Here is a 26,266-nt window from a genome sequence, read left to right on the forward strand (position 1 = left end):
GATTTTTTGGGATTTTTTGTGCAACTTTTAAAATTTTTTTTATTTTTTTTTTTTATTTTTCGTCATTTTTTGGGATTTTTTTTTTTTATTTTGCGGGGATTTTGCATTTTTTTTATTTTTCTGGGTTGATTATTTTGCGCGGGGGGGTTGGGGGGATTTTTTTGTGCAATTTTTTCAATTTTTTGGGTTTTTTTTTTTTTATTTTTCGGCATTTTTGGGGATTTTTTTTTTTTATTTTGGGGGAGTTTTGCATTATTTTGGGTTTTTCCGGGGGGATTCTTTTGCAGGGAGGATTTTTTGGGATTTTTTTTGTGCAATTTTTTTCAATTTTTGGTGGGTTTTTTTTTTATTTTTCGGCATTTTTTGGGATTTTTTTTCTTTTGGATTTTGGGGCAGTTTTGCATTTTTTCGGGTTTTTTGGGGGCATTCTTTTGGGGGGGGATTTTTTGGGATTTTTTGGGCAATTTTTAAATTTTTTTAAATTTTTTTTTTTAATTTTTCGTCATTTTTGGGATTTTTTTTTTTTTTTTTTTTGGGTGAGTTTTGCATTATTTTGGGTTTTTCCGGGGGGATTCTTTTGCAGGGAGGATTTTTTGGGATTTTTTTTTGTGCAATTTTTTTCAATTTTTGTTTTTTTTTTTTTTTTATTTTTCAGCATTTTTGGGGATTTTTTTTTTTTATTTTGGGGGGATTTTGCATTTTTTTGGGGTTTTTTTTGGGTTGATTCTTTTGCGGGGGGGGGGGTTGAGGGGACTTTTTCGTGCATTTTGTTAAAATTTTTTGGGTTTTATTTTGTATTTTTCGGCATTTTTTGGGATTTTTTTTGATTTTGGGGGAGTTTTGCATTTTTTTGGGTTTTGCTGTGGGGATTCTTTTGGGGGGGGAATGTTTTTTTTTGTGCAATTTTTAAAATTTTTTAATTTTTTTTTTTTTTTTATTTTTAGGGATTTTTTGGGATTTTCTTTTTTTGATTTTGGGGGGAATTTTCATTTTTTGGGGTTTTTCTGGGGGGATTCTTTTGGGGGGGGCATTTGGGGATTTTTTTTTTTTATTAATTTTTTTTAATTTTTGTTAAGTTTTTTTTTATTTTGGGGGATTTTTTGGGATTTTTTTGTTTTTGGATTTTGGAGGGAGTTTTGCATTTTTTTGGGTTTTGCTGGGGGGGATTTTGGGGAATTTTTTTTTTTTTTGGTGCAACTTTTTTTAATTTTTTGGCTTTTTTGGGGGGAGGATTTTGGGGGGATTTTTTTAATGAAATTTTCAAATTTTTGGAGGAATTTTTTTTTATTTCGAGGCCGTTTTTTGGAGACTTTCGGGGGGGGGAGTGGGGCTTAAACAATTTTCGTGGATTTTTTTTTTTTTTTAATTTTTGTGGATTTTTTTTAGGATTTTTTTAAAATTTTTTTTGAGATTATTTGGGGCTCTTTCTCCGAGCAATAAACGCACCTGAACACACCTGGCTGAGTCACCTGTGCCTTTATTTGGGATTGGGGGAAGGAAGAGAGGGGATCGAGTGCAGGGAGGGGCCCAGGTGGGGCCCAGGTGGGTCCAAGGTGGATTTCAGGTATTCAAGGTGGGTCCCAGGTGAGATCCAGGTGGGTTCCAGGTGGATTCCAGGTGTTCAGGGAGGGTCCCAGGTGGGCTCAGGTGAGTCCCAGGTGCCCAAGGGGGGGGGTCCCAGGTGAGATCCAGGTGGATTCCAGGTATCCAAGGGGGGATTTCAGGTGGGTCCCAGGTAAATTTCAAGTATTCAAGGGGTGACCCAGGTGTGCCCAGGTGTTCAAGGTGGGTCCCAGGTGGGTCCCAGGTGCCCCAGGTGTCCAAGGGGGGGTTCTCAGGTAAGATCCAGGTGGATCCAACATGGCTTCCAGGTGCCCAGGTGGGTCCCAGCTGGGCCCAGGTGAGTCCCAGGTGTCCAAGGAGGGTCCCAGGTGTGCCCAGGTGTGTTCAGGGAGGGTCCCAGGTGAGTTCCAGGTGCCCAAAGAGAGTCCAAAGGGGGGGTCCCAGGTGTGCCCAGGTGTGCCCAGGTGTTCCTTTCAGTAGTAAAGTTCCCGATCCCACCAACCTGGGAGGGGGGAAGAGAACCCAGACAGGTGAGGGTGGGGCAGTGCCCAGGTGCCCCCAGGTGCGCCCAGGTGAGCCCAAATTCCCCATTTCCCCCCATTTTTTTGCCGTTTTTTCCCCATTTCCCGCCCCCAGGTGCCCCCAGGTGCGCCCAGGTGCGCCCAAATTCCCCATTTCCCCCCATTTTTTTTCTATTTTTTCCCCATTTCCCGCCCCCAGGTGCCCCCAGGTGCGCCCAGGTGCGTCACTCACTGCCCGGGTGTCTCCGCACTCCGAGTTTCCGGATTTCGTCGTAGACGAGGATGAGAAGCCCAAAGGGCATCGGCACCAACCACCACTGGAACCTGCACAGGTGTGCCCAGGTGAGACCCCGGGTGCGGCCCCAGGTGTGCCCAGGTGTATTTTGGGGTTCCCAGCTGCGCCCAGGTGGTTTTTGGGGTTCCCAGGTGTGCCCAGGTGTGTCTGGGGAGGTGCCCAGGTGTTTTTTGAGGCTCCCAGGTGTGCCCAGGTGTACTTTGGGGGGTCCCCAGGTGTGCCCCAGGTGCGTTTGGGGCGGTGCCCAGGTGGGTTTGGGGCGGTGCCAAGTCTTTTTTGGGGCCCCCAGGTGTGTCTGGGGTGGTGCCCAGGTGTGCCCAGGTGTATTTTGGGGGGGCCCCCAGGTGTGCCCAGGTCTACCCAGGTATGTTTGGGGCAGTGCCCAGGTGTGCCCAGGTGTGTCTGGGGAAGTGCCCAGGTGTTTTTTGGGGTTCCCAGCTGCGCCCAGGTGGTTTTTGGGGTTTCCAGGTGTGCCCAGGTGTGCCCATGGTGGTGCCCAGGTGGATTTTTGGGTTCCCAGCTGCGCCCAGGTGGTTTTTGGGGTTTCCAGGTGTGCCCAGGTGTATTTTGGGGGGGGTCCCCAGGTGTGCCCAGGTGTGCCCAGGTGTGCCCAGGTGTGCCCGTGGTGGTGCCCAGGTGGATTTTTGGGGGTCCCAGCTGCGCCCAGGTGGTTTTTGGGGTTTCCAGGTGTGCCCAGGTGTATTTTGGGGGGGGGTCCCCAGGTGTGCCCAGGTGTGCCCAGGTGTGCCGGGCCTCACCTGATGGGCATGAAGTTGAAGACGTTGGGCATGCCCGGGCAGTAGCAGAGGAAGCAGCCGATGCACACCTGGAACACGATGGCCACCAGCAGCGTCCGGTTCCTGACAGAGGCACCTGAGGGTCACCAGGTGTGCCCAGGTGTGCCCAGGTGTGCCCAGGTGTGCCCAGATTCCCAATTCCCCCTCAAAAAATCCCCATTTTTGTCCCGTTTTTTCCCCCCAATTTTTGCCATTTTTCTCCTGTTTCAGTGCCCCCAGGTGCGCCCAGGTGTCCCCGAATTCTCCAATTTTCACCAATTTTCCCCCATTTTTGTGCCCCCAGGTGTGCCCAGGTGTTCCCAAATTCTCCAATTTCCACCGATTTCCCTCAAATTTTCACCAATTTCCCCCCAATTTTCACCGTTTCCCCCCCATTTTTGTGCCCCCCAAATTCTCCAATTTTCACCAATTTCCCCCAAATTTTCACCCATTGTCCCCCAATTTTCACCATTTTCCCCCCATTTTTGTGCCCCCAGGTGCGCCCAGGTGTCCCCAAATTCTCCAATTTCTACCAATTTCCCTCAAATTTCCCCCAATTTTCCCCATTTTCCCCCCATTTTTGTGCCCCCAGATTCTCCAATTTCCACCAATTTTCCTCAAATTTTCCCCGATTTCCCCCATTTTTGTGCTCTTAAATTCTCCAATTTTCACCAATTTCCCTCAAATTTTCACCCATTTCCCCCCCATTTCCCCGCTCCCAGGTGTGCCCAGGTGCACCCAGGTGTCCCCAAATTCTCCAATTTCCACCGATTTTCCCCCAATTTTCACCATTTTCCCCCCATTTTTGTGCCCCCAAATTCTCCAATTTTCACCCATTTCCCCCCATTTCTCCCCCATTTTTGTGTCCCCAGGTGCGCCCAGGTGTGCCCAGGTGTGCCCAGGTGCCCCCAAATTCTCCAATTTCCACCGAATTTCCTCCAATTTCCCTCAAATTTCCACCGAATTTCCCCCAATTTTCACCATTTTCCCCCATTTCTGTGCCCCCAGGTGTGCCCCCAGGTGTGCCCAGGTGCACCTGAAGAGGCCCTGCTGGAAGAGCGAGAGCCGCCGCGTCTTGCGGATCAGCACGTCGGCGATCTGGCACATCTCGATGCTGATGAAGAACACGGTGTAGCAGGTGTACTGCTGGTACCGCCGCTGCTCGAACGTCTGCGGGACAGGTGAGCACAGGTGAGCCCAGGTGAGCCCAGGCGAGACCAAATTTTACCAAATCCCCCCTTTTTTCCCTGATTTTTAAAAAATTTTTAGCGAATTTCCCCACAAATTTGTGAATTTTTCACCCATTTTTCCCCACCCCCAGGTGTGCCCAGGTGTGCCCAGGTAACCCCAAACCCCCCAAAATCCCCATTTTTCACCCCAATTTCACCCGTTTTTTTCCATTCCTGCCCTCCCAGGTGTGCCCAGGTGATTGCCCAGGTGCACCCAGGTATGCCCAGGTGCGCCCACGTGCGCCCAGGTAACCCCAAACCCCCCAAAATCCCCATTTTTCACCCCAATTTCACCCGGTTTTTTCCATTCCTCCCCTCCCAGGTGCCCCCAGGTGCGCCCAGGTGCGCCCAGGTGTGGGACACACCCACTGCTGGCCGTAGCTGTCCTGCAGCTCCTGCTCGTGCGTGTCCTCCCAGCGTGGGCGGAGCCCCAGCACCAGGTACGGCCACCAGCCCTCCTGGGCCATGGCCACGAAATAATCGGTGAAACCCGCGAAGGACTGGATGGCACCTGCACAGGTGAGACGGGGGGGACAGGGGGGACACAGGTGAGACAGGTGAGACAGGGACAGGTGGGATATGGACAGGTGGGACAGGTGAGATGGGTGGGACAGGGACAGGTGAGACAGGTGAGGCACAGGTGAGATATGGACAGGTGAGACGGGACAGGTGGGACAGAGACAGGTGAGACATGGATGGGTGGTACAGGTGAGATATGGACAGGTGAGATGGGTGGGACAGGTGAGATGGGACAGGTGAGATGGGTGAGACATAGACAGGTGAGACACAGGTGAGATATGGACAGGTGAGACAGGGGGGACAGGTGAGATGGGTGGGACAGGTGAGATGGGTGGGACAGGTGAGATGGGACAGGTGGGACATGGACAGGTGAGATGGGTGGGACAGGTGAGATGGGTGGGATGGGGACAGGTGGGATATGGACAGGTGAGATGGGACAGGTGAGACAGGTGAGATATGGACAGGTGGGACATGGACAGGTGAGACAGGGATGGGTGGGACAGGGGAGATATGGACAGGTGAGACAGGTGAGACACAGGTGGGATATGGACAGGTGAGATGGGACAGGTGAGACAGGTGAGATATGGACAGGTGGGACATGGACAGGTGAGACAGGGACAGGTGGGACAGGTGAGATATGGGCAGGTGAGACACACCTGGCACAGGTGAGACACAGATGAGGGAAAACACCTGGACAGGTGAGGCCTCAGGTGCGTGAGCTCACAGGTAACCCCAAACCCGGGTGCCCCCCAAATCCTCCAATTCTCACCGATTCTCCCCAAGCTTTCGCCCCTTTTCCCCCTTTCCCCGCCCCCAGGCGCGTGCCCAGGTGTGCCCAGGTGTGCCCAGGTGTGCCCCTCACCTATCTGGAAGTACGAGTAGGCCGCCAGGGGCTCGTTGACCAATCGGTCGCGCCGGGGGTTGCGGGGCCGCAGGTGCATGATGTCGCTCTCGGCGCGCTCGTAGGCCAGGGACACCGAGGGGAACTGCCCAGGTGAGTGCCCAGGTGTGCCCAGGTGAGTGCCCCCCCAAATTCTCCAATTTTCACCGATTTTTCCCCAATTTTTCCCCGATTTTCCCCACAGTTTTCGCCATTTTTCCCCCATTTTTGTGCCCCCAGGTGTGCACAGGTGTGCCCAGGTGAGTGCCCCCAAATTCCCCAATTCTCACCGATTTTCCCCAATTTTTCTCCCAAATTTTTTTGCTGTTTTTCCCCCATTTTTGTGCCCCCAGGTGTGCCCAGGTGAGCGCCTCCAAATTCTCCAATTTCCACCGATTTTCCCCCAAATTTTCACTGATTTCCCCCGATTTTTTTTGCTGTTTTTTCCCCGTTTTTGTGCCCCCAGGTGTGCCCAAATTCCCAATTTTCCCTCCAAAAACCCCAAATTTCCATCGATTTTCCCCCATTTCCCCACCCCCAGGTGAGTGCCCAGGTGCGCCCAGGTAACCCCAAACCCCACAAAATCCCCATTTTCCACCCAAATTTCACCCGTTTTTTTCCATTCCTCTGCTCCCAAGTGTGCCCAGGTGAGTGCCCAGGTGTGCCCAGGTGAGCGCCCAGGTAACCCCAAACCCCCCAAAATCCCCATTTTTCACCCAAATTTCTCCCGGTTTTTTCCATTCCTCCCCTCCCAGGTGCCCCCAGGTGCCTGCCCAGGTGCCTGCCCAGGTGTGCCCAGGTAACCCCAAACCCCCCAAAATCCCCATTTTCCACCCCAAACACCCCAAAATCCCCATTTCCCACCCAAATTCTGCCCGGTTTTTTTCCATTCCTCCCCTCCCAGGTGTGCCCCAGGTGAGTGCCCAGGTGAGTGCCCAGGTGCGTGCCCAGGTGCGCGCTCACGATGTCGGTGCAGAGCTCGATGAAGAGGATGGTGATGCAGCCCAGGGGGAGGGGCACGCTGGCCGTGATGTAGACCAGGTACGGCGTCAGTTCCGGAATGTTCTTGGTCAGGGTGTAGGCGATCGACTTCTTCAGGTTGTCGAAGATCAGCCGGCCTGGGGGCGGGGCCAGCAGGTGAGCGGGACAGGTGAGAGGGGACAGGTGAGGGAACGGCTCAGGTGAGCGGGGACAGGTACAGGTGAGCGGGGACAGATGTGTGACCCTCCCCAGGTGAGAGAATGGCTCAGGTGAGCAGGGACAGGTATCCACACCTGTCCAGGTGTATCTCAGGTGTATCTCACCTGTCTCAGGTGTATCTCAGGTGTTTCTCACCTTGCTCCGCACCCGTGACGATCGACGCGAAGTTGTCGTCCAGCAGGATCACCTGTCCCTCACCTGCCCCACACCTGTCCCACACCTGTCCCAGGTCCCACACCTGTCCCATACCTGTCCCATACCTATCTCAGGTGTATCTCACCTGCCCAGGTGTGTTCCTCACCTTGCTCCACGCCCGTGACGATGGAGGCGAAGTTGTCGTCCAGCAGGATCACCTGCCCCACACCTGTCCCACACCTGTCCTGTACCTGTCCCCGGTCCCACACCTGTCTCAGGTGTATCTCAGGTGTGTCTCTCACCTGCCCAGGTGTGTTCCTCACCTTGCTCCACGCCGGTGACGATCGACGTGAAGTTGTCGTCCAGCAGGATCACCTGCCCCACACCTGTCCCACACCTGTCCCCGGTCCCACACCTGTCTCAGGTGTATCTCACCTGTCTCTCACCTGCCCAGGTGTGTTCCTCACCTTGCTCCACCCCCGTGACAATGGAGGCGAAGTTGTCGTCCAGCAGGATCACCTGTCCCTCACCTGCCCCACACCTGTCCCACACCTGTCCCAGGTCCCACACCTCTCCCATACCTGTCCCATACCTATCTCAGGTGTATCTCACCTGTCTCAGGTGTGTTCCTCACCTTGCTCCACGCCCGTGACGATGGAGGCGAAGTTGTCGTCCAGCAGGATCACCTGCCCCACACCTGTCCCACACCTGTCCCAGGTCCCATACCTGTCCCATACCTGTCCCATACCTGTCCCAGGTATCTCACCTATCCCATACCTGTCCCATACCTGTCCCAGGTGTATCTCACCTGCCCAGGTGTGTTCCTCACCTTGCTCCACGCCCGTCACTATCGACGCGAAGTTGTCGTCCAGCAGGATCATGTCGGCCGCGTTCTTGGCGGCGTCGGAGCCGGCGATGCCCATGGCCACGCCGATGTCGGCTTTCTTCAGCGCCGGCGAGTCGTTCACGCCGTCGCCCGTCACCGCCACGATGGCGCCCTGGGGGCGGGATTGGGTCAGAAACGGGGGAAAACGGGGAAAAAACGGGGGGGAAAAAAGCAAAAAAAAAAGGGGGAAAGAATGGGAAAATATGGGGGGAAAAGCAAAAAAAACCGGGGAAAAAACGGGAAAAAAAAAGCAAAAAAAAAAGGGGGAAAAAATGGGAAAATATGGGGGAAAAAGGCAAAAAAAAAGGGGAAAAAACGGGGGAAAAAAAGGGAAAAACGGGAAAAAACGGGGGAAAATACAGGGAAAAAACCGGGGAAAAACGGGGAAAAAAATGGGGAAAAACCGAGGGAAAAAAACGGGGAAAAAACGGGGAAAAACGGGCAAAAAAATACCAGGAAAAGCGGGCAAAAAAATACCAGGAAAAACGGGCAAAAAACAGGGAAAAAACGGGGAAAAAACGGGGGAAAAAAGCAAAAAAAAAGGGGGAAAAATGGGCAAAAAATGGGGAAAAAACGGGGAAAAAACAGGAAAAAAAGCAAAAAAAAAGGGGGAAAAATGGGGGGAAAAAATAGGGGGAAAAAAACGGAAAAAACCAGGGGGAAAAAACGGGAAAAAAAAATGGGGAAAAAATGGCGAAAAAACCGGGGGAAAAAATGGGGGAAAAAAAGGGGAAAAAATGGGAAAAACGAGGAAAAAACGGGGGAAAAAACAGGGGGAAAACGGGGAAAAAACGGGGGAAAAAAGCAAAAAAAAAAAAGGGGGAAAAAATGGGGGAAATTGAGGTTTGGGGACATTGGGGACATTGCAAAAAAATGGGGAATTTCTGGAAAAAATGGGGAAAAAAACCCCCAAAATTGGGTGAAAACCGGCCCAAAAAACGAGGAAAAATGGGGGAAATTGGGGTCTGGGGACAGCGGGGCCGCCGGGGCCGCCCCGCCAGGTGCGCCCAGGTGCGCCCAGGTGTGCCCACCAGGCGCTGGCAGCTCTCCACGATGACCAGCTTCTGCTGCGGCGACGTCCGGGCGAAAACCATCTCGGGGTGGGCGCGGAGCAGCTCCTCGAGGGCGCCCGGGGGCAGCGCGGCCAGCTCGGAACCCGTCACCACCCGGGCGCGCGCCTGGCTGCAGGTGAGACACACCTGGGTTACCTGGGGCACACCTGGGGCACACCTGGGATACACCTGGGACACACCTGGGACACACCTGAGATACCTGGGATACACCCGGGGCACACCTAGGTTACCTGGGGCACACCTGGGTTATCTGGGATACACCTGGGATACACCTGGGTTACCTGGGGCACACCTGGGTTATCTGGGATACACCTGGGATACACCTGGGTTACCTGGGGCACACCTGGGTTACCTGGGATACACCTGGGATACACCTGGGTTACCTGGGGCACACCTGGGTTATCTGGGACACACCTGGGACACACCTGGGACACACCTGGGACACACCTGGGTTACCTGGGATACGCCTGGGACACACCTGGGTTACCTGGGACACACCTGGGATACACCTGGGATACACCTGGGTTACCTGGGACACACCTGGGTTATCTGGGATATGCCTGGGATACACCTGGGACACACCTGGGCTACCTGGGATACACCTGGGATACACCTGGGATACACCTGGGATACACCTGGGTTACCTGGGATACACCCGGGACACACCTGGGACACACCTGGGATACACCTGGGATACACCTGGGTTATCTGGGGCACACCTGAGATACCTGGGATACACCTGGGACACACCTGGGATATGCCTGGGATATGCCTGGGACACACCTGAGTTACCTGGGATACACCTGGGATACACCTGGGGCACACCTGGGTCACACCTGGGACACTCCTGGGACACACTTGAGTTACCTGGGATACACCTGGGATACACCTGGGATACACCTGGGATACACCTGGGTTACCTGGGACACACCTGGGATACACCTGGGACACACCTGGGACACACCTGGGTTATCTGGGGCACACCTGGGGCACACCTGAGATACACCTGGGACACACCTGAGATACCTGGGATACACCTGGGACACACCTGGGGCACACCTGGGTTACCTGGGGCACACCTGGGTTACCTGGGATACACCTGGGATACACCTGGGTTACCTGGGGCACACCTGGGTTATCTGGGACACACCTGGGGCACACCTGGGATACACCTGGGACACACCTGGGTTACCTGGGACACACCTGGGTTATCTGGGATACACCTGGGACACACCTGGGATACACCTGGGACACACCTGGGTTACCTGGGATACACCTGGGGCACACCTGGGGCACACCTGGGGCACACCTGGGATACACCTGGGACACACCTGGGTTACCTGGGGCACACCTGAGTTACCTGGGACACACCTGGGATACACCTGGGTTATCTGGGATACACCTGGGATACACCTGGGACACACCTGGGATACACCTGGGACACACCTGGGACACACCTGGGTTATCTGGGATACACCTGGGATACACCTGGGTTACCTGGGACACACCTGAGTTACCTGGGATACACCTGGGACACACCTGGGATACACCTGGGACACACCTGGGTTATCTGGGATACACCTGGGGCACACCTGGGGCACACCTGAGTTACCTGGGACACACCTGGGATACACCTGGGTTACCTGGGACACACCTGGGACACACCTGGGTTACCTGGGACACACCTGGGTTATCTGGGGTACACCTGGGACACACCTGAGATACACCTGGGATACACCTGGGATACACCTGGGATACACCTGAGATACACCTGGGACACACCTGGGTTACCTGGGGCACACCTGAGTTACCTGGGACACACCTGGGATACACCTGGGGCACACCTGGGTTACCTGGGGCACACCTGAGTTATCTGGGACACACCTGGGACACACCTGGGACACACCTGAGTTATCTGTGATACACCTGGGACACACCTGAGATACACCTGAGTTACTTGGGACACACCTGAGACACACCTGGGACACGCCTGAGATACACCTGGGCAGTGACACACCTGAGCCACCTGTCCCATACCTGGAAGGTGACACACCTGTGCTGTCCCTGTGCTGTCCCTGTGCTCACCTGTTCTGTACCCGGGTGTTACCTGTGCTCACCTGGGCTGTACCTGCTCCAGGGGCAGGTGCAGGCGCTTGGCCACGTCCTCGGGGGTCTCGCTGCCCTCGGAGATGATCCCGACCTGCGCCGCGATGGCCTTGGCCGTCACCGGGTGGTCACCGGTCACCATGATCACCTGGGGACACGGGGGGGGGGGGGGGACGGGACACACCTGGCTCACCTGGGGACACACCTGGATCACCTGCGGGACTCACCTGACACCCCCTGAACCGGCCCCGAATGGTCCCGAATTCTCCTTGTCCCCAATGTCCCCAAATCCCCTCAAATGACCCCAAATTCTCATTGTCACCAATGTCACCAAATGCCCCCAAATGGCCCCAAATGGCCCCAAATTCTCTTTGTCCCCAAATGGCCCCAAATCCCCCCAAATATCCCCAAATTCTCCTTGTCCCCAAATGAGCCCAAACCGCCCCAAATGACCCCAAATTCTTGTTGGCCCCAAATGGCCCCAAATTCTCATTGTCACCAATGTCCCCAAATCCCCCACAAATGTCCCCGAATTCTCATTGTCACCAAGATCCTCATTGTCCCCAAATGGCCCCAAATCCCCTCAAATTGTCCCCAAATGTCCCCAAATGTCCCCAAAATCCCAAATTCCCCCCCGATGTCCCCAAGTGTCCCAAATCCCCCCAGTGTCCCCAATGTCCCCAATCCCAATTTTTCCCAATTTTCACCCATTTTTTTCTCAATGTCCCCAAATGTCCACAATGTCCCCACTGTCCCAAATGTCCCAGATGTCCCCAAATCTCCCTAACCCTCCAGATGTCCCCAGTGTCCCCAAAATGTCCCCAATGCCCCCAGTGTCCCCCCAAATGTCCCCCAAATGTCCCCAGTGTCCCCAGCGTCCCAAACCACCCCAAATATCCCCAAATTTCCCATTGTCCCCACTGTCCCCAATGTCCCCAGTGTCCCCAATTTCCCCTCATTGTCCCCATTGCCCCCAATCCCCCCAATGTCCCCTCAGTGTCCCCTCAATGTCCCCCAGTGTCCCTAATGTCCCCCCAATGTGCCCTGTCTGTCCCCACTGTCCCCATTGCCCCCAATGTCCCCAATGGTGTCCCCAATGGTGCCCCCAATGTCCCCAGTGTCCCAAACCACCCCAAATTTCCCAGTGCCCCCAATGTCCCCCAGTGTCCCCTCATTGTCCCCCTTGTCCCCAATGTCCCCCAATGTCCCCATTGCCCCCATTGTCCCCTCATTGTCCCCAGTGCCCCCATTGTCCCCAACCCCCCCAATGTTCCCACTGTCCCCCAATCCCACCCATTGTCCCCACTGTCCCCTCGTTGTCCCCACTGTCCCCAGTGTCCCCCCAATGTCCCCCAGTGTCCCCTCATTGTCCCCATTGTCCCCAATGTCCCCCAATGTCCCCATTGCCCCCATTGTCCCCTCATTGTCCCCATTGCCCCCATTGCCCCCAGTCCCCCCCAATGTTCCCATTGTCCCCAATGTCCCCTCATTGTCCCCAACCCCCCCAATGTTCCCACTGTCCCCTCGTTGTCCCCATTGTCCCCAGTGTCCCCCCACTGTCCCCAATGCCCCCATTGTCCCCAACTCCCCTAATGTTCCCACTGTCCCCCAATCCCCCCACTGTCCCCCCAGTGTCCCCCCAATCCCCCCAATGTCCCCTCATTGTCCCCAGTGCCCCCATTGTCCCCAACCCCCCCAATGTCCCCATTGCCCCCAATCCCCTCAATGTCCCCCATTGTCCCCACTGTCCCCTCGTTGTCCCCACTGTCCCCACTGTCCCCACTGTCCCCGTTGTCCCCGTACCCGGATCCCGGCTGTCCGGCACTTGCGCACGGCCTGGGGCACGGTGGCGCGGGGGGGGTCGATGAGGGACACGAGCCCCGCGAAGCAGAGCCCCGAGGCCACCTGGGCCAGGTCCTCGGGCGGCGTCCCCGCGGGGACGGTGCCAGCCGGGAGCCAGCGGGCGCAGAAACCTGCGATGGGGACAGCGGGGACAATGGGGACACCATTGGGGACAATGGGGACATTGGGGGATTGGGGACAATGGGGACACCAATGGGGACGGTGCCAGCGGGGAGCCAGCGGGCGCAGAAACCTGTGATGGGGACAGTGGGGGCAATGGGGACACTGGGGATGGCATTGGGGACAATGGGGACAATGGGGGAATGGGGACACCAATGGGGACAATGGGGGCAATGGGGACATTGGGGGATTGGGGACAATGGGGGCAATGGGGACACCAATGGGGACAATAGGGACAATGGGGACAGTGCCAGCGGGGAGCCAGCGGGCGCAGAAACCTGCGATGGGGACAGTGGGGACAATGGGGACACCATTGGGGACAATGGGGACATTGGGGGATTGGGGACAATGGGGACACCAATGGGGACGGTGCCAGCGGGCGCAGAAACCTGCGATGGGGACAGCGGGGACAATGGGGACACTGGGGACGGCATTGGGGACAATGGGGACAATGGGGACAATGGGGACATTGAGGGGACAATGGGGACAATGGGGACATTGAGGGGACAATGGGGACAATGGGGACACCAATGGGGACGGTGCCAGCCGGGAGCCAGCGGGCGCAGAAACCTGCACGGGGGACAGTGGGGACAATGGGGACAATGGGGGCAATGGGGACAATGGGGGATTGGGGACAATGGGGACAATGGGGACACCAATGGGGACGGTGCCAGCGGGGAGCCAGCGGGCGCAGAAACCTGCACGGGGGACAGTGGGGACAATGGGGACAATGGGGGCAATGGGGACAATGGGGGATTGGGGACAATGGGGCAATGGGGACAGTGCCAGCAGAGAGCCAGCGGGCGCAGAAACCTGCAATGGGGACAGCGGGGACATTGAGGGGACAATGGGGGCAATGGGGCAATGGGGACAATGGGGACATTGAGGGGACACTGGGGACAATGAGGGCAATGGGGACACCATTGGGGACAATGGGGACATCGGGGACATCATTGGGGACAGTGCCAGCAGGCGCAGAAACCTGCGATGGGGACAGTGGGGACACCATTGGGGACAATGGGGACATCGGGGACATCATTGGGGACAGTGCCAGCAGGCGCAGAAACCTGAGATGGGGACAATGGGGACACCATTGGGGACCCTGGGGACATTGAGTGAAAATGGGGAACAATGGGAAAAAATGGTGGAAAATTGGGAAAAAATGGGATTGGGGACATTGGGGACATTGGGGACATTGGGGACATTGGGGACATTGGGGACAGCACTGTGGCCATCAATGGGGTCATTTTTGGGGACATCAATGGGGACGCCATTGGGGCCATCCTTGGGGTCATTAATGGGGACATCGGGGACACCATTGGGGCCATTTAAGGACATTTGTGACCAATTGGGGCCATTTTGGGGCCATTTTGGAGCCATTTTGGGGCCGCAGGGCGGCATGGAATGGGCCTCCCCCTCCCCCACCGCCCCCAGCCCCTCCCCCACTCACCGAGCACCCTCTCGCCCCGCCCCCCCAGCTCCAGACACGCCCCCTCCAGGCTCCGCCTCCACTCGGCGTCCAGCGGCCGCTCCTCCCCCCCCTGCAGCGCCCCCGAGCAGCGCTCGAGGACCCGCTCGGGGGCGCCCTTGAGCACCAGGAGCTGCCGGGAGCCGGCCTCGTGCACGGACACCTGCGGGACAGGTAAAACACACCTGAGACAGGTCAGGGACACACTGGGATACACCTGAGACAGGTGAGATACACCTGAGATACACCTGGGACCCGCTCGGGGGCGCCCTTGAGCACCAGGAGCTGCTGGGAGCCGGCGTCATGGACAGACACCTGCACAGGTGAGAGAGACACACCTGGGACACACCTGGGATACAAATGAGATACACCTGGGACAGGTAAAACACACCTGAGACAGGTCAGGGACACACTGGGATACACCTGGGATACACCTGGGATGCACTTTGGGCACACTTGTCTCTCACCTGTCTCACCTGCCTGTCCATGTCCTGCCTGTCCATATCTCACCTGTCCCACCTGTTCCTGCCTCACCTGTCCATGCCTCACCTGTCCCTGTCCCACCTGTCCGTGTCCCACCTGTCCATATCTCACCTGTCCCACCTGTGTCTCACCTGTCCATGTCCCGCCTGTCCCACCTGTCCCCATCTCACCTGTCTCACCTGTCCCACCTGTCCATATCTCACCTGTCCATGTCTTACCTGTCCCTTATCCCACCTGTCCCTGTCTCACCTGTCCCTGTCCCACCTGTCCATGTCTCACCTGTCCCTGTCCCACCTGTGTCTCACCTGTCCCTGTCTCACCTGTCCATGTCCCGCCTGTCCCACCTGCCCCCATCTCACCTGTCTCACCTGTCCCACCTGTCCATATCTCACCTGTCCATGTCTTACCTGTCCCTTATCCCACCTGTCCCTATCCCACCTGTGTCCCACCTGTCCCTGTCCTGCCTGTCCATATCTCACCTGTCCCACCTGTCCGTGTCCCACCTGTCCCACCTGTTCCTATCTCCCCTGTCCATGCCTCACCTGTCCATGTGCCACCTGTCTGTCACCTGTCCCTTATCTCACCTGTCCCTATCTCCCCTGTCCATGTCCCACCTGTCCCATCTCACCCGTCCCTTATCTCACCTGTCCACTCTCACCTGTCCATATCTCACCTGTCCCTGCCTCACCTGTCCATGTCCCACCTGTCTGGTCTCACCTTTCCATATCCCACCTGTCCATATCCCACCTGTCCATATCTCACCTGTCCCACCTGTCCCTTACCCCACCTGTCCGTGCCCCGCCTGAGCTCACCTGGAATTTGTTGCTGGAGTTGAACGGCAGCTCCGCCACCTTCGGGAAGCGCCCCCTGGCGGCCGCCACCGGCCCCGACGTCGCCTCCGCGAATTTCAGCAGCGCCGACTCCGACGCGTCCCCGATGACGTCACGCTGGAAGGGGGCGGGGCCGGGGGAAGGGGGCGGGGCCAGGGGTGAGGACACGCCCCCCCCCCCACACACACACACACCTGGTCCCGGTCACTCCCAGTGTGGACCGGTAAGGGAAAAGGCCCGAACCGGGAAAAAAACAGTATAGACCAGTATAAACCAGTACAAACCAGCAACCTCAAACCAGTATAAACCAGTACAAACCAGTACAAACCAGCAACCCCAAGCCACTATAAACCAGTCCAAACCAGTATAAACCAGTAACCTCAAACCAAACCAGTACAAACCAGTGACCTCCAATCCCCTCCCAGTCCCTCCCAGTACAAACCAGTAACCCCAAATCCCCTCCCAGTCCGTCCCAGTCCCTCCCAGTATAAACCAGTAACCCCAGATCCCCCTTTAATCCTGTCCCAGTCTCTCCCAGTAACCCCAAACCCCCAAACCAGTATAACCCAGTATAATCCAGTCCAAACCAGTCTATCCCAGTATAAACCAATATGAACCAGCTCCTCCCAGTCCAAACCAGTACAAACCAGTATATCCCAGTATAAAACCAATACAAACCAGTACAAACCAGTATAAACCAGCTCCTCCCAGTACAAACCAGTATAACCCAGTCCAAACCAGTATATCCCAGTATAACCCAATGCGAACCAGTATAAACCAGTATAACCCAGTATATCCCAGTATAATCCAGTCCAAACCAGTATAACCCAGTCCCTCCCAGTATATCCCAGTATAAACCAGTATAAACCAACCCCTCCCAGTCCAAACCAGTCCAAACCAGTATAACCCAGTCCCTCCCAGTATAACCCAGTCCCTCCCGGTCCCTCCCGGCCTCACCTGCGCCACGGGCACGCCCTCCTGGCCGGGTTTGAACTGGGCGCGGTTGCAGAGCGAGATCACCTGGCTGAGCATGGCCCAGGACGGGGAGCTCTGGTCAAAGGCCTCACCTGGGGACAGGTGGGACACGGACAGGTGAGACACAGGTGGGACACAGGTGGGACACGGACAGGTGAGACATGGACAGGTGGGATGGGACAGGTGAGACATGGACAGGTGGGACACGGACAGGTGGGACAGGGACAGGTGAGACACAGGTGGGACACGGACAGGTGGGATATGGACAGGTGGGACACGGACAGGTGGGACACGGACAGGTGGGACACAGGTGGGACAGGGACAGGTGGGACATGCACAGGTGGGACACGGACAGGTGGGACAGGGACAGGTGAGACATGGACAGGTGGGACACAGGTGGGACATGGACAGGTGAGACATGGACAGGTGGGACACAGGTGGGACAGGGACAGGTGGGACAGGGACAGGTGAGACACAGGTGGGACAGGGACAGGTGAGATATGGACAGGTGGGACGGGACTGGTGAGACATGGACAGGTGGGACACAGGCAGGTGTGCCCAGGTACCCACCAGGTGTGTGCCCAGGTGTGTCCCCAGGTGTGCCCAGGTTCGTCTCAGGTGTGCCCAAAATCCCAATTTTCCCTCCCAAACCCCCAAATTTCCACCGATTTTCACCCAATTTTCACCATTTCCCCCCATTTTCTCCCCCTCAGGTGCCCCCAGGTGCGCCCAGGTGCGCCCAGGTGTGCCCCAGGTGTCTCCCGCATCATGGTGGGACCCATAAGGACCTCCACGAAGACCCCACCACCCCCTCTTCAAACCTTTGGTAGAACCCGCAAGAAACCCCAAAGGTTCCTCACACCTGTCCAGGTGTGTCCCCCCGGGGGTGGGGGCCTCACCTGAGAGGTCCTCGGTGGTGTCGGCCGCGTGCACCTGCCCGTCGAACCACAGGTGCGCCACGGCCATGCGGTTCTGGGTGAGGGTGCCGGTCTTGTCGGAGCAGATGACGGAGGTGGAGCCCAGCGTCTCCACGGCCTCCAGGTTCTTCACCACGCAGTTCCGGCGCGCCAGGCGCTTGGCCGTCAGCGACAGGCACACCTGGGCAGGTGAGGCGGGGCGGGGGCGGGTGAGGGGCGGGGGACAGGTGAGGGTCTCGGAGCCTCCGCGGTCTCGGGTGGAATTTCACACACGCAGGGGAGGAACCTCCCTCGAGGGCTCCACACGCGAGTTCCGGGCTCGCTCACCTGCGCACAGGTGTCCTCTACCTGTCCCCCACCCCCCAGACCTCGGATGTGGTGGTGGGGCCCATAAGGAGGTTCAGAGGTTCCGAAATTTTAGGTGGGACTCCATAAAAACGTCAACAGCTCCCCAAACTCCGACCCCGCCCAGGTGTGCCCCAGGTGTGCCCCAGGTGTGTCCCAGGTGTGTCCCAGGTGTCCTCCAGACCCTCCCGCATTGCCGTGAAACCCATGAGGGACCCTCCAGAACCTTTGGTAGAACCCACAGGGACCTCGGAACCTCCACAGACTTTGCTGGAACCCCATAAGAAACCTCCACCACCTGCCCCCAGGTGTGCCCAGGTGTGCCCAGGTGCGCCCAGGTGTGCCCAGGTGTCTGCGGTGGAGCCCGTGAGGGACCCTCCAGACCTCCAGAACCTCTGGTAGAACCCATAAAAAACCTCAGAACCTCCACAGATTTTGATGGAACCCCATAAAAACACCTTCACCACCTGCGCTCCAGGTGTGCCCAGGTGTGCCCAGGTGTGCCCAGGTGTCTGCAGTGGGGCCCGTGAGGGACCCTCCAGACCCTCTGGTAGAACCCATAAAAAACCTCCAGCAGCACCTCCACGAAACCTCCCCAACGCCGCCACCACCCCCACCGCAGGTGTGCCCAGGTGCGCCCCCAGGTGCGCCCAGGTGCGTACCGTGACGGTGGCCAGCAGCCCCTCGGGCACGTAGGCCACCACGATGGCCATGAAGAAGACGAGGGCGCGCAGGAAGGGGTACCCGATGAGCATGGCCACCACGAAGAAGGAGCCGCCGAAGAGCACGGCCAGGCCGGCGATGATGTCCACGAAGTGCTCGATCTCCACCGCGATCGGCGTCCGCTCGTTCTCCACGCCCGAGGCCAGGCTGGCGATGCGCCCGATCACCGTGCGCTCACCTGTGCTGATCACCAGCCCCGTGGCCGTGCCTGCGCCGGCGGGGACAGGTGTGCTCAGGTGTGACCCAGGTGTGACCCAGGTGTGTTCAAGTGTGACCCAGGTGTGACCCAGGTGAGACCCAGGTGTGAGCAGGTGTGTCCCAGGTGTGACCCAGGTGTGTCCCAGGTGTGTTCAAGTGTGACCCAGGTGTGACCCAGGTGTGTCTAGGTGTGACCAAGTGGAGCCCAGGCACCCCCAGATGTCCCCAGGTGCGTCTAGGTGTGACCCTGGTGTGACCCAGACACCCCCAGATGTCCCTAAGTGTGTCTAGATGGGACTCAGGTGTGACCCAGGTGTGCCCAGGTGTGCCCCAGGCGTCCGCTCGTTCTCCATGCCCGAGGCCAGGCTGGCGATGCGCCCGATCACCGTGCGCTCACCTGTGCTGATCACCAGCCCCGTGGCCGTGCCTGCGCCGGCGGGGGACAGGTGTGAGCAGGTGTGACCCAGACACCCCCAGGTGTGCCCAGGTGTGTCCAAGTGGGACCCAGGTGTGTCCAGGTGGGACCCAGGTGTGCCCAGGTGTGTCCAAGTGGGACCCAGATGTCCTCAGGTGTGTCCCAGGTGTGACCCAGGTGAGACCCAGGTGTGACCCAGGTGTGTCTAGATGGGACTCAGGTATGACCCAGGTGTGACCCAGGTGTGACCCAGGTGTGTTCAAGTGTGACCCAGGTGTGACCCAGGTGTGTCTAGGTGTGACCAAGTGGAGCCCAGACACCCCCAGATGTCCCCAGGTGTGTCTAGATGGGACTCAGGTGTGACCCAGGTGTGACCCAGGTGTTCCCTGATGTGATCCAGGTGTGATCAGGTGTGTCTAGGTGGAACTCAGGCGAGCCAGGTGTGATCAGGTGACACCCAGGTGTGACCCAGGTGTGACCCAGGTGTGTTCAAGTGGGACCCAGGTGTGACCCAGACACCCCCAGATGTCCCCAGGTATGACCCAGGTGTGACCCAGGTGTGCCCAGGTGTGTCCAAGTGGGACCCAGGTATGACCCAGGTGTGCTCAGGTGTGTCCAGGTGGGACCCAGGTGTGACCCAGGTGTGTCTAGGTGGAACTCAAGTGACCCAGGTGTGACCCAGGTGTGACCCAGGTGTGTCCAAGTGGGACCCAGGTATGACCCAGGTGTGTCTAGGTGAGACCCAAGTGTGCTCAGGTGTGTCTAGGTGGGGCTCAGGTGTGTCTAAGTATGACCCAGGTGTGATCAGGTGTGCCTAGGTGGAACTCAGGTGAGACCCAGGTGTGACCCAGGTGTTCCCTGATGTGATCCAGGTGTGCCCAGGTGTGTCTAGGTGGAACTCAAGTGACCCAGGTGTGCCCAGGTGTGCCCAAGTGGAGCCCAGACACCCCCAGGTACCCCTCAGGTGCACCCAAATTCCCAAATTTCCCTCCCAACCCCCCCAAATTTCCATCGATTTTCACCCAATTTTCGCCATTTCCCCCCCAATTTTTGTGCCCCCAGCTGCGCCCAGGTGAGTGCCCAGGTGTGCCCCGCCCAGGTGCGCTCACCCTCCAGGCACATGGTGGAGAAGAAGGCGATGTTCCGGGTCTCCAGGTGCGAGTCGTGGGTGCACTCAGGTGAGCGCGTCTGCGGCTCCGACTCCCCCGTCAGCGAGGAATTGTCCACCTGGGCACGGCCCCGCCCACGCCTGAGCGCCCAGGTGTGCCCCCAGGTGTGCCCCCAGGTGTGCCCAGGTGTGCCACAACTGCCCCCAGGTGTGCCCCAGGTGTGCCCCAGTACATCCCCAGGTGTTCTCAGGTGTGCCCAGGTGTCTGTTCAGGTGTGCCCAGGTGTGTTACATCTGCCCCCAGGTGTGCCCAGGTGCGCCCAGGTGTGGTACAACTGCCCCCAGGTGAGCCCAGGTGTGCCCCAGTACATCCCCAGGTGTGCCCCAGGTGTGTGCCCAGGTACTACCCAGGTGTGCCCCAGGTGTGCTCAAATTCCCCCCCTAAAAACCCCCATTTTTCACCCAATTTTCACTGTTTTTCCCCCATTTTCTCCCCCCCAGGTGTGCCCAGGTGTGCCCCAGGTGTGCCCAGGTGCCCCCAAATTCCCAATTTCCCCCCTAAAACCCCCATTTTTCACCCAATTTTCACTGTTTTTCCCCCATTTTCTCCCCCCCCAGGTGTGCCCAGGTGCGCCCCAGGTGTGCCCAGGTGCCCCCCAGGTGTGCCCAGGTGCCCCCAGATTCCCAATTTCCCCCCTAAACCCCCCATTTTTAACCCGATTTTCACCCAATTTTCACCGGTTTTCCCCCCATTTCCCCCCCCCCAGGTGTGCCCAGGTGCGCCCAGGTGCGCTCACCTTGCAGCCCTGCGCCGCCAGCACCCGGATGTCGGCCGGCACCCGGTCCCCGCCCTTGATCTCCACCACGTCCCCGACCACGAGCTCGGCCGCGTTCACCTGCAGCACCTGCCCCGCCCGCACCACCGTGGCTTGCTGCAGGTGAGGCGCCGGGCATGCAAATGAGGGCTCCGGTATGCAAATGAGGCCCGCCGGGTGTGCGAATGAGGCCCCCCGAGGTGTGCAGGTGAGAGCCCAGGTGAGTGGGGTGGGACTCCAGGTATGCAAATGAGAGCTCTGGCATGCGAATGAGGCCCCCCAGGTGAGACAATGAGTCCTCAGGTATGCAAATGAGGTCCCCAAGGTGTGCAAATGGGGACGTAAGTATGCAAATGAGGGCCCAGCTATGCAAATGAGGGCTCGGGTATGCAAATGAGCCCCCCCCCAGGTGAGACAATGAGTCCTCAGGTATGCAAATGAGGCCCACCAGGTGTGCGAATGAGGGCTTGGGGATGCAAATGAGGCCCCCCCAGGTGTGCAGGTGAGAGCCCAGGTGAGCGGGTGGGATTCCGGGTATGCAAATGAGGGCTCGGGTATGCAAATGAGGCCCCCGAGGTGTGCGAATGAGGCCCCCCTGCAGGTGAGACAATGAGTCCTCAGGTATGCAAATGAGGCCTCAAAGTTATGCAAATCAGGCTCCAGGTGAGCCCAGGTGTGTGCCCAGGTGTGTCGCCAAACTTTCCAATTTTCACCAATTTCCCCCAAATTTTCACCAATTTCTCCCCAATTTTCCCCATTTCCCCGCCCCCAGGCGTGCCCAGGCGTGCCCAGGTGTGTGCCCAGGTGTGCCCAGGTGTGTGCCCAGGTGTGTGCCCAGGTGTGCCCAGGTGTGCCCCCACCTGCGGGACCAGGTTGCGGAAGCTGGCGATGATGTTGGTGCTCTTGAACTCCTGGTAGTAGCCGAAGCAGCCGGTGACCACCACGACGGCGATGAGCGCCACGGCCAGGTACAGCTGCACAGGTGTGCCCAGGTGTGCGCCCAGGTGTGCCCAAAATCCCACTTTTCCCTTCAAAACCCCCAATTTTCCCCTATTTTTCCCCATTTTCCACCCCCCATCTGCACCCAGGTGTCCCCAGCCGTTCCCAGGTGTGCCCAGGTGTGTGCCCAGGTGTGCCCAGGTGCGCCCAAAATCCCAAATTTCCATCCATTTCCCCCAATTTCCCCATTTCCCCCCATTTTCTCCCCCCCATCTGTCTCCCATCCGTCCCCAGGTGTGTCCCAGGTGCGCCCAGGTGTGTCCCAGGTGTGCTACAGGCATCTCAGGTGTCCCCAAATGTCCCCAAATTCCCCAATTTTCACCCATTTTTTTGCCGTTTCTCCCTCCCAGGTGCGCCCAGGTGTGTCCCAGGTATGCCCAGGTGTGCCACAGGCATCTCAGGTGTCCCCAAATGTCCCCAAATTCCCCAATTTTCACCCATTTTTTTTGCCGTTTCTCCCGCCCAGGTGCGCCCAGGTGCGCCCCAGGTGTGCCACAGGCATCTCAGGTGTCCCCAAATGTCCCCAAATTCCCCAATTTTCACCCATTTTTTTGCCGTTTCTCCCTCCCAGGTGTGCCCAGGTGTGCCCAGGTGCGCCCAGGTGTGCCCAGGTGTCCCCAAATGTCCCCAAATTCCCCAATTTTCACCCATTTTTTTGCCGTTTCTCCCTCCCAGGTGCGCCCAGGTGTGCCCAGGTGCGCCCAGGTGCGCCCAGGTGCGCCCAGGTGTGTCCCAGGTGTGCCCAGGTGTCCCCAAATGTCCCCAAATTCCCCAATTTTCACCCATTTTTTTGCCGTTTCTCCCTCCCAGGTGTGCCCAGGTGCGCCCAGGTGCGCCCCCTCACGTTGTCGGAGCTGCCGCGGTCGCCCTGTCCCTCCTGCACGCCGTAGGCGATCAGGCAGATGCCGGCGGCCACCCACATGAGGCACTGCAGGCCCCCGGCCAGCTGCCGCCCGAACCGGACACAGCCCGGCGTGCCCCGCGGCGGCCGGAGCGCGTTGGGACCGTCCCGGAGCAGCCGCTCGGCCGCAGCAGACTCGGACAGGCCCTGCGGGGACATGGGGAGTGGTCACTCAATGGTCACTCAATGGTCACTCAATGGTCACCCAATGGTCACTCAATGGTCAGTCAATGGTCAATGGTCAGTGATTGGTCATTGAGCGCGTTCGGACCGTCCCGGAGCAGCCGCTCGGCCGCCGCAGACTCGGACAGGCCCTGCGGACACGGGGAGTGGTCACTCAATGGTCACTCAATGGTCACTCAATGGTCACTCAATGGTTAATGGTCAGTCATTGGTCATTGAGGGCGTTCGGACCGTCCCGGAGCAGCCGCTCGGCCGCCACCGCCTCGGACAGGCCCTGTGGGAATGGTCAATGGTCACTCAATGGTCACTCAATGGTCACTCAATGGTCAGTCAATGGTCAATGGTCAGTCATTGGTCACTGAGGGCGTTCGGACCGTCCCGGAGCAGCCGCTCGGCCGCCGCCGCCTCGGACAGGCCCTGCGGGGATGGGCAATGGTCACTCAATGGTCACTCAATGGTTAATGGTCAGTCAATGGTCACTCAATGGTCACTCAATGGTTAATGGTCAGTCAATGGTCATTGAGGGGTCAATGGTCAGTCATTGGTCACTGAGGGCGTTCGGACCGTCCCGGAGCAGCCGCTCGGCCGCCGCCGCCTCGGACAGGCCCTGTGGGGATGGGCAATGGTCACTCAATGGTCAGTCAATGGTTAATGGTCACTCAATGGTCACTCAATCGTCACGCAATGGTTAATGGTCAGTCATTGGTCAGTCAATGGTCATTGAGAGCGTTCGGACCCTCCCGGAGGAGCCGCTCGGCCGCAGCAGACTCGGACAGGCCCTGCGAGAATGGTCACTCAATGGTCACTCATTGGTCACTCAGTGGTCACTCAATGGTCAGTCTGTGCTCACTCATTGGTCACTCAGTGATCGCTCATTGGTCACTCATTGGTCACTCAGTGGTCACTCATTGGTCACTCATTGGTCACTCAGTGGTCACTCATTGGTCACTCTGTGGTCACTCAGTGGTCACTCAGTGGTCACTCTCACCTTGGTGACGCTCGTGTTGTATTTCAGCTCGAGCTCCTTCACGTCCAGTTTGTGATCGTCCTGCACCAGCACAGACCAGTATAAACCAGTACGGACCAGTATAAACCAGTATAAACCAGTACGGACCAGTATGGACCAGTATAAACCAGTAAGGACCAGTATAAACCAGTTTAAACCAGTGTAAACCAGTACGGACCAGTATGGACCAGTAACCCCAGTCCAGGTGCCCCAGTGCCCTCCCAGTACAAACCAGTACGGACCAGTGACCCCCTCCCAGTCCCTCCCAGTATAACCCAGTAACCCCCAGTCCCCCTTTAACCCTTTCCCAGTCCCTCCCAGTTTATCCCAGTTTATCCCAGTTTATCCCAGTTTATCCCAGTCCCTCCCAGTCCCTCCCAGTTTATCCCAGTTCCCTCCCAGTATAACCCAGTAACCCCCAGTCCCCCTTTAACCCTTTCCCAGTCCCTCCCAGTCCCTCCCAGTCCCTCCCAGTCCCTCCCAGTCCGCACCAGTTCCAGCTCCCGTTTCATCTCCTCCAGCCGCTCCCGCTCCTTCCGCCGGCCCCGCCCCAGCCGGGGGGGGCGGAGCTCCAACTTCTGAGGGGGGGGGGGGAGAGAAGGGGGCGGGGTCAGAGGTGGGGGCGGGGTCAGAGGTGAGGGGGATGGGGGGGAGGGTCCTCCCTCCATCCTCCTCCGTCTCTCCCCTTCCTCCCTCCCCTCCCTCCATCCTCCTCTTCCTCCCTCCCTCCTTCCTCCCTCTCTCCTCTTCCTCCCTCTCTCCTCTTCCTCCCTCCTTCCTCTTCATCCCTTTCTCCTCTTCCTCCATCTCTCCACGTCTCCTACCCTCCCTCCATTCCTTCCTCCCTCCCTCCTCTTCCTCCATTTCTCCTCCCTCCTCCCATCCCCTCTTCATCCTCCTCTTCCTCCTCTTCCTCCCTTTCTCCTCTTCCTCCTTCCCTCCCTTCCTCCCTCATCCCTCTCCCCTCTCTCCTCTTCCTCCCGTCATTCCTCCATCTCTCCTCTTCCTCCCTCCCTCCTCTTCCTCCATTTCTCCTCCCTCTCCCTCTTCTCCTCTTCCTCTTCCTCCCTCTCTCCCCTTCCTCCCTCCATTCCCCCTCCATCTCTCCACGTCGCCCTCCCTTCTCTCCTTCCTCCCTCTCTCCCTCTCCCCCTTCATCCCTTCCTTCCTCCCTCCTCTTCCTCCCGCCCTCCTTCCTCCCCCTCCCTCTCTCCTCTTCCTCCCTCCTTCCTCTTCATCCCTCTCTCCTCTTCCTCCCTCTCTCCACGCCCCCTTCCCTCCCTCCTTCCTCTTCCTCCCTCCTCATCTCCCTCCCCTCCCTCACCCCTCAATCCTCCTCCACCCCCTCTCCCTCTTGCCTTCCTCCCTTCTCTCTTCTTCCTCCCTCCCTTCCTCCTTCCTCCATCTCTCCTCTCCTCTTCCTCTCTTTCTCCTCTTCCTCCCTCCCTCCCTTCATTCCTCCATCTCTCCTCTTCCTCCCTTCTCTCCTTCCTCCCTCTCTCCTCTCCCTCCTCCTCCTCTTCCTCCTCCTTCTCTCCCTCTCCCCCTTCATCCCTTCCTCCCTCCTTCCTCTTCCTCCCTCTCTTCTCTTCCTCCCTTTCTCCTCTCCCTCCCTCCCTCCCTCCCTCCCTCTTCTTCCTCTTCTTCCTCTTCTTCCTCCTCTCCCTCCTCTCCCTCTCACCTCCTTGCCCATGG

General features: G+C 57.8%; 1 protein-coding gene across 1 annotated transcript; it reads right to left on the minus strand.

The window, feature by feature from the left end:
- Positions 1 to 1,461: 1,461 nt before the first annotated feature.
- Positions 1,462 to 25,149, minus strand: ATP4A (ATPase H+/K+ transporting subunit alpha; the record flags this gene model as incomplete). The annotated part of the gene is made up of 22 exons (XM_036405815.2): positions 1,462 to 2,065; positions 2,317 to 2,408; positions 3,138 to 3,239; positions 4,192 to 4,325; positions 4,750 to 4,895; positions 5,766 to 5,889; positions 6,747 to 6,901; positions 7,948 to 8,116; positions 9,036 to 9,186; positions 11,195 to 11,331; positions 12,987 to 13,156; positions 14,656 to 14,836; positions 15,969 to 16,103; positions 16,944 to 17,053; positions 17,861 to 18,059; positions 18,886 to 19,154; positions 20,669 to 20,786; positions 21,465 to 21,599; positions 22,343 to 22,456; positions 23,326 to 23,529; positions 24,554 to 24,613; positions 25,063 to 25,149. Coding segments are annotated over 22 exons (3,021 nt in total), but the record flags the coding sequence as incomplete, so codon positions are not given.
- Positions 25,150 to 26,266: the final 1,117 nt, after the last annotated feature.

Source organism: Molothrus ater, unplaced genomic scaffold (assembly GCF_012460135.2).
Source record: "Molothrus ater isolate BHLD 08-10-18 breed brown headed cowbird unplaced genomic scaffold, BPBGC_Mater_1.1 matUn_MA698, whole genome shotgun sequence".
Lineage (NCBI taxonomy): Eukaryota > Metazoa > Chordata > Aves > Passeriformes > Icteridae > Molothrus > Molothrus ater.